General features: G+C 45.2%; 1 protein-coding gene across 2 annotated transcripts in view; it reads right to left on the reverse strand.

The window, feature by feature from the left end:
- The window catches only part of EMILIN2 (elastin microfibril interfacer 2), a 67614-nt gene extending 49461 nt beyond the window's left edge, over window positions 1-18153 (reverse strand). For both annotated transcript variants that reach the window (XM_031003661.3, XM_055368520.2), the window contains exons 1-2: window positions 17537-18153; window positions 16928-17050 (exon numbers count right to left, since the gene is read on the reverse strand). In XM_031003661.3, coding sequence (XP_030859521.2) covers window positions 16928-17050; window positions 17537-17670 — 257 coding nt within the window. In that variant the 5' untranslated portion in view covers window positions 17671-18153. The remainder of the gene's footprint in view (window positions 1-16927; window positions 17051-17536) is intronic.
- Between the last annotated feature and the right edge of the window lie 693 nt (window positions 18154-18846).

Consider the following 18846-nt stretch of genomic DNA (forward strand, 5'->3'; position numbering starts at 1 on the left):
CTCCAAGAAATATGGGACTATGTGAAAAGACCAAATCTACGTCTGATTGGTGTACCTGAAAGTGACAGGGAGAATGGAACCAAGTTGGAAAACACTCTGCAGGATATTATCCAGGAGAACTTCCCCAATCTAGTAAGGCGGGCCAACATTCAAATTCAGGAAATACAGAGAATGCCACAAAGAGACTCCTCAAGAAGAGCAACTCCAAGACACATAATTGTCAGATTCACCAAAGTTGAAATGAAGGAAAAAATGTTAAGCGCATCCAGAGAAAGGTCAGGTTACCCACAAAGGGAAGCCCATCAGACTGATAGCTGATCTCTCAGCAGAAACTCTACAAGAAGAGACTGGGGGCCAATATTCAACATTCTTAAAGAAAAGAATTTTCAACCCAGAATTTCATATCCAGCCAAACTAAGCTTCATAAGTGAAGGAGAAATAAAATACCTTACAGACAAGCAAATGCTGAGAGATTTTGTCACCACCAGGCCTGCCCTAAAAGAGCTCCTGCAGGCAGCACTAAACATGGAAAGGTACAACTGGTACCAGCCACTGCAAAAACATGCCAAAATGTAAAGACCATCAAGGCTAGGAAGAAACTGCATCAACTAACGAGCAAAATAACCAGCTAACAACATAATGACAGGATGAAATTCACACATAACAATATTAACCTTAAATGTAAATGGGCTAAATGCTCCAATTAAAAGACACAGACTGGCAAATTGGATAAAGAGTCAAGACCCAACAGTGTGCTGTATTCAGGAAACCCATCTCACGTGCAGAGACACACATAGGCTCAAAATAAAGGGATGGAGGAAGATCTACCAAGCAAATGGAAAACAAAAAAAGGCAGGGGATGCAATCCTAGTCTCTGATAAAATAGATTTTAAACCAACAAAGATCAAAAGAGACAAAGAAGGCCATTACATAATGGTAAAGGGATCAATTCAACAAGAAGAGCTAACTATCCTAAATATATATGCACCCAATACAGGAGCACACAGATTCATAAAGCAAGTCCTTAGAGACCTACAAAGAGACTTAGACTCCCACACAATAATAATGGGAGACTTTAACACCCCACTGTCAACATTAGACAGATCAACGAGACAGAAAGTTAACAAGGATATCCAGGAATTGAACTCAGCTCTGCACCAAGCGGACCTAATAGACATCTACAGAACTCTCCACCCCAAATCAACAAAATATACATTCTTCTCAGCACCACATCACACCTATTCCAAAATTGACCACATAGTTGGAAGTAAAGCACTGCTCAGCAAATGTAAAACAACAGCAATTATAACAAACTGTCTCTCAGACCACAGTGCAATCAAACTAGAACTCAGGATTAAGAAACTCACTCAAAACAGCTCAACTACATGGAAACTGAACAACCTGCTCCTGAATGACTACTGGGTACATAACGAAATGAAGGCAGAAATAAAGATGTTCTTTGAAACCAACGAGAACAAAGACACAACATACCAGAATCTCTGGGACACATTCAAAGCAGTGTGTAGAGGGAAATTTATAGCACTAAATGCCCACAAGAGAAAGCAGGAAAGATCTAAAATTGACACCCTAACATCACAGTTAAAAGAACTAGAGAAGCAAGAGCAAACACATTCAAAAGCTAGCAGAAGGCAAGAAATAACTAAGATCAGGCGCAGAACTGAAGGAAATAGAGACACAAAAAACCCTTCAAAAGAATCAATGAATCCAGGAACTGGTTTTTTGAAAAGATCAACAAAATTGATAGACCACTAGCAAGACTAATAAAGAAAAGAGAGAAGAATCAAATAGACGCAATAGAAAATGATAAAGGGGATATCACCACCGATCCCACAGAAATACAAACTACCATCAGAGAATACTATAAACATCTTTACGCAAATAAACTAGAAAATCTAGAAGAAATGGATAAATTCCTTGACACATATGCCCTCCCAAGACTAAACCAGGAAGAAGTTGAATCTCTGAATAGACCAATAACAGGCTTTGAAATTGAGGCAATAATTAATAGATTACAAACCAAAAAAAGTCCAGAACCAGATGGATTCACAGCCGTATTCTACCAGAGGTACAAGGAGGAGCTGGTACCATTCCTTCTGAAACTATTCCAATCAATAGAAAAAGAGGCAATCCTCCCTAACTCATTTTATGAGGCCAGCATCATCCTGATACCAAAACCTGGCAGAGACACAACAAAAAAAAGAGAATTTTAGACCAATACCCCTGATGAACATCGATGCAAAAATCGTCAATAAAATACTGGCAAACCGAATCCAGGAGCACATCAAAAAGCTTATCCACCATGATCAAGTGGGCTTCATCCCTGGGATGCAAGGCTGGTTCAATATATGCAAATCAATAAACATAATCCAGCCAATGACAAAAACCACATGATTATCTCAATAGATGCAGAAAAGGCCTTTGACAAAATTCAACAACCTTCATGCTAAAAGCTCTCAATGAATTAGGTATTGATGGGACGTATCTCAAAATAATAAGAGCTATCTATGACAAACCCACAGCAAATATCATACTGAATGGGCAAAAACTGGAAGCATTCCCTTTGAAAACTGGCACAAGACAGGGATGCCCTCTCTCACCACTCCTATTCAACATACTGTTGGAAGTTCTGGCCAGGGCAATCAGGCAGGAGAAGGAAATAAAGGGTATTCAATTAGGAAAGGAGGAAGTCAAATTGTCCCTGTTTGCAGATGACATGATTTTATATCTAGAAAACCCCACTGTCTCAGCCCAAAATCTCCTTAAGCTGATAGGCAACTTCAGCAAAGTCTCAGGATACAAAATCAATGTGCAAAAATCACCAGCATTCTTATACACCAATAACAGACAAACAGAGAGCCAAATCATGAGTGAACTCCCATTCACAATTTATTCTTCAAAGAGAATAAAATACCTAGGAATCCAACTTACAAGGATTGTGAAGGACCTGTTCAAGGAGAACTACAAACCACTGCTCAATGAAATAAAAGAGGATACAAACAAATGGAAGAACATTCCATGCTCATGGGTAGGAAGAATCAATATCATGAAAATGGCCATACTGCCCAAGGTAATTTATAGATTCAATGCCATCCCCATCAAGCTACCAATGACTTTCTTCACAGAATTGGAAAAAACTACTTTAAAGTTCATATGGAACCAAAAAAGAGCCTGCATAGCCAAGTCAATCCTAAGCCAAAAGAACAAAGCTGGAGGCATCACACTACCTGACTTCAAACTATACTACAAGGCTACAGTAACCAAAACAGCATGGTACTGGTACCAAAACAGAGATATAGACCAATGGAACAGAACACAGCCCTCAGAAATAATGCTGCATATCTACAACTATCTGATCTTTGACAAACCTGACAAAAACAAGCAATGGGGAAAGGATTCCCTATTTAATGAATGGTGCTGGGAAAACTGGCTAGCCATATGGAGAAAGCTGAAACTGCATCCCTTCCTTACACCTTATACAAAAATTAATTCAAGATGGATTAAAGACTTAAATGTTAGACCTAAAACCATAAAAACCCTAGAAGAAAACCTAGGCAATCCATTCAGGACATAGGCATGGGCAAGGACTTCATGTCTAAAACACCAAAAGCAATGGCAACAAAAGCCAAAATTGACAAATGGGATCTAATTAAACTAAAGAGCTTCTGCACAGCAAAAGAAACTACCATCAGAGTGAACAGGCAACCTACAGAATGGGAGAACATTTTTGCAATCTACTCATCTGACAAAGGGCTAATATCCAGAATCTACAATGAACTCAAATTTACAAGAAAAAAACAAAAAACCCCATCAAAAAGTGGCAAAGTATATGAACAGACACTTCTCAAAAGAGGACATTTATGCAGCCAAAAGACACATGAAAAAATGCTCATCATCACTGGCCATCAGAGAAATGCAAATCAAAACCACAATGAGATACCATCTCACACCAGTTAGAATGGCAATCATTAAAAAGTCAGGAAACAACAGGTGTTGGAGAGGATGTGGAGAAATAGGAACACTTTGACACTGTTGGTGGGACTGTAAACTAGTTCAACCATTGTGGAAGTCAGTGTGGCGATTCCCAGGGATCTAGAACTAGAAATACCATTTGACCCAGCCATCCCATTACTGGGTATATACCCAGAGGATTATAAATCATGCTGCTATAAAGACACATGCACATGTATGTTTACTGTGGCACTATTCACAATAGCAAAGACTTGTAGCCAAGCCAAATGTCCAACAATGATAGACTGGATTAAGAAAATGTGGCACATATACACCATGGAATACTATACAGCCATAAAAAAGGATGAGTTCATGTCCTTTGTAGGGACATGGATGAAGCTGGAAACCATCATTCTCAGCAAACTATCACAAGGACAAAAAACCAAACACCACATGTTCTCACTCACAGGTGGGAATTAAACAATGATAACACATGGACACAGGAAGGGGAACATCACACACCGGGGCCTGTTGTGGGGTGGGGGGAAGTGGGAGGGATAGCATTAGGAGATATACCTAATGTTAAATGACAAGTTAACGGGTGCAGCACACCAACATGGCACATGTATACCTATGTAATGAACCTACACATTGTGCACATGTACCCTAAAACTTAAAGTATAAAAAAAAAGAAATCATAGATGACATAAACAAATGGAAACACACACCATGTTCATGGATGGGTAGAATCACTATTGTGAAAATGACCATACTGTCAAGAGCAATCTACAAATTCAATGCAATTCCCATCAAAATAACACCATCATTCTTCACAGAACTAGAAAAAAATCCTAAAATTCTTATGGAACCAAAAAAGAGCCCACATAGCCAAAGCAAAACTAAGCAAAAAGAACAAATCTGGAGGCATCACATTATCTGACTTTAAACTATACTATAAAGCCATAGTCACCAAAACAGCATGGTACTGGTATAAAAATAGGCACATAGACCAATGGAACAGAATAGAGTACCCAGGTATAAACCCAAATACTTACAGCCAACTGATAGTCAATAAAAGAAAGAAAAACATAAAGTGGGGAAAGGACACCCTATTTAACAAATGGTGCTGGGATAACTGGCAAGCCACATGTAGAAGAATGAAACTGGATCCTCATCTCTCACCTTACACAAAAATCAACTCAAGATGGATCAAGGACTTAAATCTAGGACCTGAAACTATAAAAATGCTAGAAGACAACATTGGAAAAGCCCTTCTAGACATTGGCTTAGGCAAAGACTTCATCACCAAGAATGCAAAAGCACATGCAACAAAAACAAAGATAAATAGGTGGGACTTAATTAAACTAAAGAGCTTTTGCAAGGCAAAAGGAACAGTCAGCAGGGTAAACAGACAACCCACAGAGTAGGAGAAAATCTTCACCATCTATACATCTGACAAAGGACTAATATCCAGAACCTATAGCAAACTCAAACAAATTAGCAAGAAGAAAACAAACAATCCCACCAAAAAGTTGGCTAAGGACATGAATGGACAATTCTCAAAAGAAGATGTACAAATGGCCAAAAAACATATGAAAAAATCCTCAACATTATTAATTATCAGGGAAATGAAAATCAAAACCACAATGCGATACCACCTTACTCCCGCAAGAATGGCCATAATCAAAAAAATTTAAAAATAATAGCTATTGGCTTGTATGTGGTGAAAAGGGAACACTTCTACACTGCTGATGGGAACGTAAACTAGCCCAACTACTATGGAAAACAGTGTGGGGGTTCCTTAAAGAACTAAAAGTAGAACTACCATTTGATCCAGCAACCCCACTACTGGGTATCTACCCAGAGAAAAAGAAGTCATTATATGAAAAAGATACTTACACATAAATGTTTACAGCAGCACAATTCGCAATTGCAAAAATGTGGAACCAACCCAAATGTGCATCAATCAACAAGTGGATAAAGAAACTGTGGTATAGGGCCAGGTGTGGTGGCTCACGCCTGTAATCCCAGCACTTTGGGAGGCTGGGGTTGGTGGATCACTTGAGGTCAGGAGTTCGAGACCAGCCTGGCCAACATGGTGAAACCCCGTCTCAACTAAAAATACAAAAATTAGCCGGGCATGGTGGCAGGCACCTGTAATCCCAGCTACTCAGGAGGCTGAGGTGGGACAATCACTTGAACTCAGGAGGCAGAGGTTGCAGTGAGCCGAGATGGCGCCACTGTACTCCAGAGCCTGGGCAACAGAGTGAGAATCAGAAGAAAGAAAAGAAAGAGAAAAAAGAAACTGTGGAACATATATATATACACAGATACACACACACACACACACACACACACACACACACATATATATATGATGGAATACTACTCAGCTATAAAAAGGGATGAATTAATGGTATCTGCAGCAACCTGGATGGAATTGGAGACTATTATTCTAAGTGAAGTAACTCAGGAATGGAAAACCAAACATGTTCTCACTCATAAGTGGGAGCCAAACTATGAGGATGCAAAGGCCTAAGAATGACACAATGGACTTTGGGGACTCAGGGGAAAAGGATGGGAAGTGGGTGAGAAATAAAAAACTACAAATTGGGTTCGGTGTATACCGCTCAAGTGATGGGTGCACCAAAATCTCATAAATCACCACTAAAGAATTTACTCATGTAACCAAATACCAGCCATTCCCCAAAAACCTATGGAAATAAAAAAAATAAACAAAAAAGAAAATACAACAAAAAGTGCTTCCTAATTGGGATTACTCATTTTCCGGTAATGATTCTGACAAGGAGTTTCTAGAAAGTGCTTTGCTCTTTGGTTCCAGACACGAGATACAGTGGCATTTCTGCTTTCCCCCTGCACCGGCCGTGAGAAGGAGATCTGTGCCTTGCCTTGCCAGTTATTTTCAGCAGCAATGCAACAGAATGACTCGCAAATCTCGAGAGTGGCCAGGAGGTGATGAAACTTGTTGTGATGGGAAAGGGCGCATTGCCCATCGTGGCGGAGTGGGGGCCCTGACCTTGCTTCCTGGCACCAGCAGGCTGCTGCTCCTGCTGAAAGCTGCCCAAAATCTCCAAGGTCAGAGATGCCTGACATAAACCAGGCCGGAGCACCGTCAGCACAACAGACCGGACTCAAGGTTCTGGAATGTGTGAAATATTAAGAAAGGCTTGACCATGCCTCCCTGCCCCAGTCCTTCATTCAAAGGCTAAAGGCAAGCCAGAGTCGCTTTAATGGAGAGAGGTTCTCCCCAAGAAGGGCTGGATTGCAAAACTCGTCCCACGCCCTAAGTTCTGTCGCAATCACCCCCTCGGCTTTCCTCCTCCGTTTCAAGATATGTGCAAAAGCTTCAGTTAGCAGAAAAACCAGCAGCATTGTCACCACTATGGTTTAGAAAACACTTTTAGGTCTTTACCTCATTATCCTCTCACAACATCCCTGTCAAGCAGATGTAGGGAAACCACTTCAAGTAAGAGGGAAACATCTTGTGCCTTGTCTTCTGATGGACTGACAGTAAATCTCTGTAAAACATAACCTAATGAAGGCCATGCATTAGGCAGAACCTGGGCAATCACAAAGGTGCACAGAGATGGGAAAAGTTGGGGAAAAGCTGCAAAGTCTCAGCAAATTCTTCCATTGAAATGATCCACTTAAAAAACTTCACCTACACAGTTTTTCTTTAACCAAACTTCTTTTAACCAAACACATAATAAAATACATTGTCCTGAAAGGCTGACACTGCAAAGAGTAATTCTTAGGCGTATTCCCTCATCTTCTAATATTTTCTTAGGTGGAACAAAAAAAGGGCAGCTGAGTCCTTCTGGGTCCTTCTAAGTGACACACCCAGAAACGTCTGCTTTTACAGCATTTTCGAACCAGGAATTTGGCTCATTTGAATGCTCCCTACTTTGTTTCAGCCCCCATCACCATTTTAAAACAGGAAGGAAAGAAGAAAACTTATTGGCATGTTTAGTTTTAGTCATTTCATTATTTTCCCTTCAGTGTGAACTGCTGTCATGTTGAAAAATAAGGGGCTCCTCCCTCGATTCTCCCAGAAAAATGGTTCTTTGTAAGGAGAAATCATGCTCAGCTGTACCATGTTATCAAGTGGTTTGTTGTTATTTTTAAGCCCAGAAAACTACTTCATCAAGGATGGAAGTAGTTAACGCTGAGCAGTAAAGAAGTCATGCGGCCAATGATAAATCAGAACATTTGTATGGGAGACTAGAAGGAACCTCACCACTGGTACAGTTTCCCCGCTTTTGATTTTTAAAAACAGGATGTAAAGTTCTGTGTAACTGTTGGATGCGGCACCTACTTCATTATGTACATGCAGCACATGTTAGTAACAACAATATTAGGCACATGAGGAAGAGGATTTTTTTCTAAAAGAATTCAAGGAACACATTAGTGGCGGTGGGATGGATCACCTGGGGATTGGCACTAGTTTACCACCACTCACAGCAACATCCAACATCTAGCTAACCTTTCTTTACTGACTTACTCCAGGCACACAGACACCTGCAGAACCAGTAAGAAATACCCACAGGCTACTGCAGCATTGACTTTGACCATAATCACTTATGTGCATTTCCCCAAAGAGACTGCACTGCTGGCTCCGCTTCCAGTGCAATTTCTAAGAATTTCACTTAATTTTTTTACATTTAAATTTTATTTTATTTTTTAGAGAGGGGGGTCTCATTATGTTACCCAGGCTGGATTCAAACTCCTGGACTCAAGCGATCCTCCCGCCTCAGCCTCCCGAGTAGCTGGAATTACAGGAACATACTACCGTGCCCGGCTGAGCTTCACTTAGAGTTCATCTTAGGCAAGCCAGCATCATTATCTTAATTCACTGAATTTAACGATTTCAACCATGAGCATTTTAGCCTTTCTCCAATGTGTCAGTAAGCATTAACTTCAAACCCAAAGTCTTCAAAGATAAGATCACCTGTGAGGCAATAACATTCCAAACCGACAAACAATGAAAACGGTGAGTGTTCACTAGATGTGCCTGCTAGGTATGCATTACGTTAGTGTGACAGCGCAATTTTCAAAAGTTCTGTAAGCTGTGTTCCCGCACTGGGGCCTCCTCCCCACAACCCTGTCATGCAGACGTGAGGAAAGTGTGCCTCAGAAGGGCTAAGTGACTCGCCTGTGGTCACACAGCTTGGTGGTGGGAGATGTCAGGCTGTAGGACAACTCTTCTGTCTCCTCTTCCGAAGCACATCAGCCACCCACCCAACCCGGATGGAGTTCCCACCCATTTGCTGTTCTCTACAGCCTGCCCCCACCTGCCTCCCCTTTTCCGGCTACCTCAGGATTTTAACTCAAATACCACGTGCCAACGTGGGTGGAACACATCAACAGAGGAAGACCAGTTACGGAGCTTAATTAAGACAAGTCCTAACAAAAAGCAAGCTGCTTTTCGTAAGGCCATTACCTCTATTTGAATGCTATTCACTGTTGTGTAAGACAAAGGTAGAAAGTGTAGCCCCTAAGCATGAAGTTCTTTTTCCAAGACCCCAGTCTCGGCCCTGCCTAGTCTCCTGGCTGAACTTGTGATAAGAATAAAATAATGGTGTGGAAATGTTCTGGAAATGCCGAAGGGCCCCGCAAGCATGGCATCTCCTCCACTGGGAACCTAGGAAGGAGACAGGAACAAGAGAAATAAGAAACCTGAAAGGAAGGTCTGGAGAGTCTAGGGAGCAGCCCCAAGGGGCCAATAAGGAATGGAAACCCAAAGAAAGAAACTCAAAATAGCAACAGTCTGCAGCTCTCGAGGGCTGGGCGCCTGGGATTCCAGCCCTCCCGTGCAGGAGTCTCTGACACGAGCTCAGTCTTCCTCAGCTGACTCCAAGTTACCTTCGATGCCAAGGAACAAGCCTCCTAACAGCCAATTGATGGCGAAACTTTTGTTTAAAAGCTGAAGGAAAAAAAATTCCCCCAAAGCTATACACAAAAGGTACTTTTTGAACTGAAAGTTATTCTGTTCCTGGAGATGTAGAAAACAGAAAACTGGCTCTGGAAGATGTAAGCCCTCATTTTCTTTCCCCCGATCCCTGCAGCCTTACATGTTCTGTTCTGGGTTTGTTTGTTTTGTTTTTGACTCTGTCATCCAAGCCTCAGTGCAGTACTGCAATCATGGCTCACTGCAGCCTTCAACTCCCAGGCTCAAGCAATCCTCCTGCCTCAGCCTCTCCAGTAGCTGGGACTACAGGCACGTAGCACCATACCCAGCTAGTTTATTCTACTTTTTGTAGAGACAAGGTCTCACTATGTTAATCAGGCTGGTCTTGAACTCCTGGGCTCAAGTGATCCTCTTGCCTCAGCCTCCCAAAGTGCTGGAATTACAGGCATGAGCCACCACGCCCACCCAAATGTTCTGTGTGTGTGTTTTAAGCCACATTTCCTGGCTGAGGTTACTCCCTAATAGACAAATTTTCTGCCAACTGAACAACCATCTGCTCCCCTCGGAACCTGAGGAGGATTAGAGGTGTTCTGAACTCCACAGAACTCAACACCTGCTGCAAATTCCTGGCAGGCATTATCTCAGCAGCACAGGCTCTGTGTGTTGGCCCCACCCAGATCCCTCCCCCGACTGGTAAGATCTTTTTAGAAAAAGAGCTAATAGGAAAAATTCCACCAAGATACAACACAGGCCTCAAGGGGCTGAGGGGGGAGATGGCCAGATGCTGATAAGCCCAAGTCAGTGTGTGGTGTCAGAAAGAGAAAACTCTGGGCCCTACAGAAACTCAGTCCTGAGTTGGGAGGCAAAGTGAACTCAGAGGGAATAATCCTGCCTCACCTCTGGGGTCCTTGGGTGTCTTCACCAACAATGCAGCCTATCTGTGGACCAGACACCTCCCAAAGCCCCCAGTACTAAAACCATCAGGCTGAGCAGGAGGTGATGGGACGATTTGGAAGCATGAAAGAAAACAACGCCAGTCCAATAAAGAGAAGAAACACAGTGCTGTTTTCTACCAGCCGTACATCCAAACACTACCAATGGGTATTGGAGGCTGTAAGAAATGTCAGGCCCTTTCCTCCTGCCGTTCCACCCTGCCAGGGAGGCTGGCAATGCAGCACCCGCTGCGGTAGGCATCACACATGCACCCTCAGGGTGCTCAGCCCGGCTGTGGATTGAGACCTCCGGGGGCTGCCAGGTGTGGAGCGGGAGGAGTGTGAGGCTTGAAAATAACAGGCCTGGGTTTGAAGGCAGGCTCTGCTGCTTCCTAACTACTTGCCCTCCTGTAAAATGGGGGTAGTGACCCCAGAGGGTTGCTATAAGAATGGAAAACAATGAACATGGCAGGGCTCGTCACATTCCCACGATGCACTTTAAGGAAATATTCCCACTGCGGTCAGCCTCAATCCCACGGATGTCAACCTGCCCAGTGCCTCATACAAAGAATTCCAAGTCACTCCGATTCCATGTCTCCACATATCCGTCCCTGAAACCAGCCCATGACCAAGGCAGAACCTCTCCACTTTTACAGCGGCTCCGGAGAGTCCAGATTCAGAGGCTGCGTCCACCACACTGACGGGCGATCGCTGGGAATGTCCTAAGGGCTGGGGGGGTGGCAGGATCTACCAGACTGTTCAAGCTGCCAAGGGTTTTTAGGATTAATTGGGAAAATTCCCCAATACAATGAAATTTTTAAGAGATTTGGCTTTATTAATGTAGAAGTATAAAGTAAAACAATTACCTCAGGAGGGGAAAACCACCCTTAGACCCACCTTGGGAATTAGGACCGAATGGTAAATGCCTGGCATGCAGCTAGGTGTTATTTAGAGTCCACAGGTCCCTTCTGTGTCCTCTCCTTATCTCCCAGGGGATGGTGCCCCTTTCCTTCTCCTCTTCCTCAGATTCTATTGAGCCACCCTTAGGAATTTACAGAGGGAAGACAAATCATGTTTTGTTGAAGCAATCCTGTGCCAGGAGGATCCAGAGCCCTCCTCACATCTAGTACCTGTGCACTAGAGAGAGACACAGAGAGAGAAGACATCCCAATTTTAAATTCCTAAGTGATGGTGAATCTTTATAGGTGTTAAGAATTATTATTGCGGGCCAGGTGCAATGGCTCACGCCTATAATCCCAGCACTTTGGGAGGCCAAGGCAGGTGGATCACTTGAGGTCAGGAGTTCGAGACCATTCTGGTCAACATGGTGAAACCCCGTGTCTACTAAAAATACAAAAATTAGCTGGGCGTGGTGGTACAGGCCTGTAATCTCAGCTACTCAGCAGGCTGAGGCAGGAGAATCGCTTGAACCCAGGAGGCAGAGGTTGCAATGAGCCAAGATGGCACCACTGCGCTCAAGCCTGGGCAACAGAGCGAGACTCTGTCTCAAAAAAGAAAAAACGAATTTTTGCACAATTACTTACACACAAAACTAGTATCACAACCATTAGGGCATGGGCTTTAAATTCTTTTTCCGGAAGCCTGCTTTTAACACCATTCCCCCGTGACAAGTTTCATGTTGGCAGCTGAGCTCAGGAACATACATGTGGAAGCCCTGAAGTGGTCGAGCTCACTGGTCCATGCAGTATGTCCGATAACTCTCGCCTCTCTAATAACAACTTTAAGCGTTCAATCTGCCAGTGTTTCATTAAAATAAGCCAACAAACTGTATAGTGTGAAAAATGACATAGTTCATGCTTTGTAGGTAAATGACCCACAGTAGAGAGGGTTAAGGGCACATGCAGGCACATGCACACACACGCACGAATGCACATAGAAATGCATTCTCAACACTTCTATATGAGAATTGCCTTTTATGAAAGAAGGTGTAAATGCTCTTAGTAGTTGAGTACTGTGCAACCTACCGAAAGCACACACTAAGACAAACAAACAGGCACATTCTCCATTGCTATAGAGACAGAGGGCAGTCCGCAAAGCCCTGGATTAGCAGGCAGCTCAGTGGCTACCCTCACGTGATCACAAGCAACTTAGGGAATGGCTCATCTCAGTTTCCTCCTTGGTAAAATGGAGACAATACCATTCAACCCGAAGGGCTGTTGCAGAAACTAAATAAACTAATATATGGAATGGAAAGCCCTAACACGGGGCCTGGCATATAGAAGGTACTTTATAGTATCAGAAAAGTGATTACTTAAAATGCCCACTTATATAAAAACCCCTTCTGTTCCTGGTTGCACATAACAATATTCAAATTCACAATCTGGAATCTAAGGCTTTTCATACATGTAAACAGGGCACCGTCTAATCCTTCTGACAAGGCACCTGCGGCCTGTAGTCAGTCTCTACAGCTAAGGAGGCTGTTAGGGCCCAATGACATGGCTGGGCACAGAAGTCCTCCTCCTGTTATTTAAATGAGTACCTCCATCACACCCCATTTCCCAGCGGTTTCACCCTCAGTCTCGGAGCACTCTCTCTATGGCTACTTTACTTCTGTCCCCAGATAGGCAGAATGCTCTCTCTCTCTCTCTGTTTTGAGACAGGATCTCACTCTATCACCCAGGCTAGAGCGCAGTGACATGATCACAGCTCACTGCAGCCTCGAACTCCTGGGCTCAAGCAATCCTTCTATCTCAGCCTCCTGAGTAGCTGGGACTACAGGTATGCACCACCATGCCCTGCTATTTTTTTTTTATAGTGATAGGGTCACACTATGTTGCCCAGGCTAATTTCAAACTCTTGGGCTCAAGTGATCCTCCCGCCTCAGCCTCTCAAAATGTTGGGATTATAGGCAAGAGCCACCCTGCCTGGCCCAGATCTCTCTCTAAGTAATTCTTTACCTGCTTGGCTACTATCTAACTCCTTTTTTTTTTTTTTCCATCAGAGCCTTTTTCCCATCATATCATTTTCTGTATAACTAAGTTTCTTCATGACTCACTCCCTCAATCTCACACAAATTACAATGCCTGCACCCCACTGACCTGAATGGCCTCTTTCTGCAGAAACAATTGCTTCCTGCTCACTAACCCATGGCCTTTCTGGAGCCTAAAGCCTCCAGGACTTCTCCTGAGTCTCTAAGATGGGTTTTCCTCCACCAATATCTTTGCTTCACTCTCTCTCCTTGCCTGGCTCTTCCTCTTCCTTCCCCTCCACTGTCCCTAAGAAGTCAGCTCTGCTCAACCATGTCAAGGCCTCAATGATGCCAACCTGTCCGTCACTCTCAACTGCAGAAATGCGTTTCTATCTCCAGCATCTCGGCCAACCTCCAGCCCTGTACTTCCAACACTGCTCACAAATTATCCCTCAGTCACTCTAGAGTGAGTTTCTGAAGAACCTTTTATTCCAGCCTGGGTAACATAGTGAGACCCCATCCCTAAAAAAATAAAAATAAAAAACTAGCAGGATGCAGTGACTTGTGCTTGTAATCCCAGCTACTCAGGAGGCTGAGGTGGGAGGATCGCTTGAGCCGAACAGTTAGAGGTTGCAGTGAACTATGATGGTGCCACTGCACCCCAGCCTGGGTGACACAGTGAGACCCTGTCTCTAAAAAACAATAATAATAAAAAAGAACCTCGGGTTTCCTTCCATAGGTCCCAGGTGACTCAGGCTTCTGGATTCCTCAGAAAACACTGAACAATTCCATGTGAAACAGCCATTCCTCCTTGTTAAGTATAAAAAGAAGGCTCCTTCCTTTGTCTTCATTCATCCACCAATTCTCAAAACTTAGGGGCCAGACATGGTGGCTCACGCTTGTAATCCTAGCACTTTGGCAGGCTGAGGCGGGTGGATTTCCTGAGCTCAAGTTCGAGACCAGCCTTGCCAACATGTTGAAACCCTATCTCTACTAAAAATACAAAAAAAAAAAAAAAAAAAAAAATTAGCTGGGCATGGTGGCACACACCTGTAGTCCCAGCTACTCGGGAGGCTGAGGAATGAGAGTTGCTTGAACCCAGGAGGCAGATGTTGCAGTGAGCCAAGATCACGCCACTGCACCCCAGCTTGGGTGACATGGTAAGACTCTGTCTCAGAACAAAACAAACAAAAAACAAAAAAGAAATCTTAGGAAGCATTCCTCAGTTGAAAAATAAGATAAACCATTCTGTTCCATCCCTAAAGAAACTGAAAAAGGTCAAGACTGAATTTACTGCTGAAGCTAATGTCAAGATTTTCAGGTTCATCAACTCAGTCTTTGTTTCTTAAACTTCACACTTACAGTGCAGTACTTAAAATGTAAAAATGCACTTGAATTGTTTACATGGTTATTATTGAAATAAAACACCCAGGTCACTTATTTTGGCTTTGTTTAATAAAACAACAGAAACATCTGTCATTTTTTATAACAATACTCACTGGGTGGCAAAAATGCACTCCCACTGCCTTGCATTGACCTGCCAATCTGGAGGCGATTCACTCCCCACTGACAGCCAAGTTTCACTGAGTTTTGGTCAAATAGAACAATTAAATCATCCTTTGGTTCTCCAAGCAGCTAAAATAATTTGAGAAAATAAAAACAAGCCATCTTTTAAACAAAAATGCATTACCTCCCAAAATGAAAAATTCATTTATCTCCGAATTGTCACCAGTAAGTTTTAAGGTTATAGCAAGCCACAACATGCAGTTCTTGTATAAGATGAATAAAATATTCCTGACTAATAACTCAATTCTAATTTTAAACAAATGCATTCAAACTGAGTTGAATACTTAGTTTGTATCACTCCTACAGTGTAAAAACCTTGCTTGGTTCTGATGTCGTTGACTGCTGGCCATAGACGATGAGGTCTCCATCTTACTAAGAGATTAAGGTTGGATGACAGTACCTTATCTCTCTGACAATGTATCCAACTCAAAGAGATAGCCTAGCTGGGCATTCAATTTCAGCGTTTTCCACTGTATATTAGGAAATGGGGACCTCGTCTAAGTTTCTGTTTGTTTTGCTTTGTTTTTGCCGAGCAGGAATTAGCTGAACCCTGTTGGCAGCTCCTCCAGCAGCCCACGGGGGGTGGCCCCAGCGACCACTTCCCATAAGACTTCAGGCTCACCTACTGTTCTCTGGAATAAGGTTTCCTGGAGTACAAGTTCCAGTCTGTCCCTTGGTTTTGCCAAAGACAGATCCGCCTACTGACTATTCTCTGCTGTAATGACAACAGTGCTCTAAGACAAACAACTTATTCTTAGTGGAAAACAATTAATTTCAGCCATCACATGTGTTCCTCAACAGCCGTTTATTCACACTGGCCCATCTTCCGGTATCAGACTGATACAAAACCCCAAAGACCTGCCTGATGACAACTGAATGAGTGTCACGTATTTAACGGCATTTCTACTTTATTGCATTGCTTCCTGTTTTTTTTTTTTTTAAGATGGGGAAATCTTTATAAGCAAAAAGATGATTAATTCTTCCCCCTGTCTTTAACGGCCATTCTCTCCCACAATCTCTAGCGAATCTCCAAATCTAAGTTGCGGGGAGGGATGCTGGGGAACCACAATTTTAAGCAAAGTGTTCCTGAGGTTTTAGCTTAGACATCTACAAAACTGGAAGATTCCGTTTTATGGGGACAGACGGACAGAACTCACTCGTTTTAGAATACTACTTAGCCAAACCTCTCAGCGAATCCTATACTGAATAGTCTTTAGCAGTATACATTTTGGAATCTTCTGTGTGCCCCAGAACACACAATATGGATCCAATTAGATTCAGCTGCCTTATGTTACAAACAAACATTGAAAGGAAAAAAACAGAAGTGGGAGTGGGAGCTTTGTTCATCCTCTCCTATGCCCCCGCGACCCCACACTCCCGAGGCGTGCGCATCCTCCCCACTCACTCGGGCAGCACACACTCCCTAAATAGCCCAGCGTGGCCGGTGCCCCGCGCAGCGCTCTGAGCGCTTTTCCGCTGCTGGGTTTTCACCGGATCTGGAAGAGATTTACAGGAGGACTGGAGCCCAGCGCAGCAACCCCACCCCACCCCCACCGCCCCGGCCCGGGCGCGCCCCGCCCGCTCCCCGGCTCCAGGACTTACACCAGCGCCGACGGACAGGGCATCTGGTTCCAGGCACAGTTGTACTGAGCCTGAATAAAACTCTCACTTCCCTCCAGCACAGAGCAGCTCACATTCTTGTTCACGATGTAGGCGCACCAGTTCCTGGGGTGCAGGAGAGAGAGGGAGAAGGGCACGGGGTAAACCCGGAGAACAATGAGGCCAGGGGAGAGGGGACTGCGGCACCAGACCGAGCGAGGGTCGTGGGGGCCCGTCGCCCTCTGCGGAGGCGGGAGCTTCACAGAGCAGACGCCGGAGGGTGCCCGGGTGCGCCTCTGGAGAGCGCGCGCTTGGACCCGACCAAGACGGGAAAGAAAAGCACCCATGGTCCCAGGGGCTCATGGAATTCCTGGGAGTCGTTTTCGGATCACCCGGGTCTGCGGGACACTCTCTGCGCCCACGCCCCCGGAGTCAGCTCTGCCTGAGGCGCCGGCTGCGGAGCGCGCGGTCCCCCGCAGAAGGAGCCGCCCGGGGAAGTCCAAGGGAGACCCCCGGCTGCAGCTCGTCGTCTTTGGCAGGGCAGCTCTGGGGCTCAACTGGGGGCCGGGGAGGGGTAGGCGGTTTGGGGCCAGCCAAGGGGCGCGCACTTACTTGTTCCTGGCGCTGGGCCGCGCGGGATACCCGGGCTGCGGGCCGGCGTGGCACAGCCCCGCGCCGCCCAGGGCCAGCAGCGCCAGCGCCCAGCGCCAGGGCACGCGGGGCCAGGGCCGTCTGGGCTGCCACATCCTGCGCGCAGCGGGCGCGCCCCGCCTGCCCTGGTCCGGAGCGCGGCGGATCGGGGCACCGGCCACAAGGCTGCCGGCGGCCAGGGCGCCGCCCGCGAAGGCAAGAGGCTCGGGCGCTTCGCGGCGCTCCAACCGGTGCTCCGCGGCCGCCCCCTCCGGCTTCTCGTTCCTACTTCTCCTTTTGCAGCCCCGTGCGCCCTGCGCTTCTCCTCGGTCCCTCAATGACGCACAGGTCCCCCCGGGTGCCGCCCTCTTTATTTCACTTCCCTCTCCGAAACGTGACTCTCCCTCCACCAAGTCTCGCTGTCTCCAGTCCCTTCGCTTCTCGGCAGGGGGCTTGGGGTGGAAGAGCTTAAGGGTTTGGGATAAGGGTCTACGTTACAGAATTTCCAATTACTCATTCCTTTGGTCTCTTCCCAGATGCCGAGCGACTCCGCCTCCCACCTTCCAACAGGCTCGCTCCCGGCCCCTCGGGACGCGGCCGCCGTCGGCGAGTCTGGCTGTCCTCGCATCGTGCCTGGGTGCCAGCCTCCCGGGGTGAATGAGGGACATGTTTATCAGTCCCGCGGGGAGAGGAGTGGGGGCTCGACTCGAATTTCCTCATCGGGCAAGACAGGGCCATTCCCCCACCACCTCCATGGACTTAGAGAGTCCAGGAGGAAACGAACGCTGGTTCTCTTCTTTCTTTGCCCAACTCTGCCTTAGGCACCATCTAACAGTTTCCGAGTCCACGCGGGGGGCGGCAGGACAGGACAAGCCACAGCCCCACCAATTCCCAGAGGCTGCTGCAGCTCAGCGTCCAGCTCTATCACTTACTGCAATTCTCCTCCAATTCTTGAAAGGTGATCTCACAGCCTCTGCTTCTGAGGTCCTACTGTGAACTTTCTTTTTCTATTGAAACTAAGGCATTTACTCACGTTTGCTTCTTAGCAGTTCAGGCACTGCTAGACATCTGTCTTCAACTTTCTTGTATGTTTTCTGCCTATTGTTGAGTTACACTAATCTCTACCGATTTCTTTTTGGGATGAAGTAAAATCACCACCCAAGTGTTGTATTCTAAGGGGTGTTGGAGAGAGCTATGTGTTTGAGATGACCTGCTGCATCTAATTAATGTACAGGGTCGTGAGTGGCGTGGTTACCAGACTCCACAGATAAACTGTGGCCTCTGTGAGCTAA

The sequence above is a fragment of the Gorilla gorilla genome, chromosome 17 (genome assembly GCF_029281585.2).
Source record: "Gorilla gorilla gorilla isolate KB3781 chromosome 17, NHGRI_mGorGor1-v2.1_pri, whole genome shotgun sequence".
NCBI classification, from domain to species: Eukaryota; Metazoa; Chordata; class Mammalia; order Primates; family Hominidae; genus Gorilla; species Gorilla gorilla.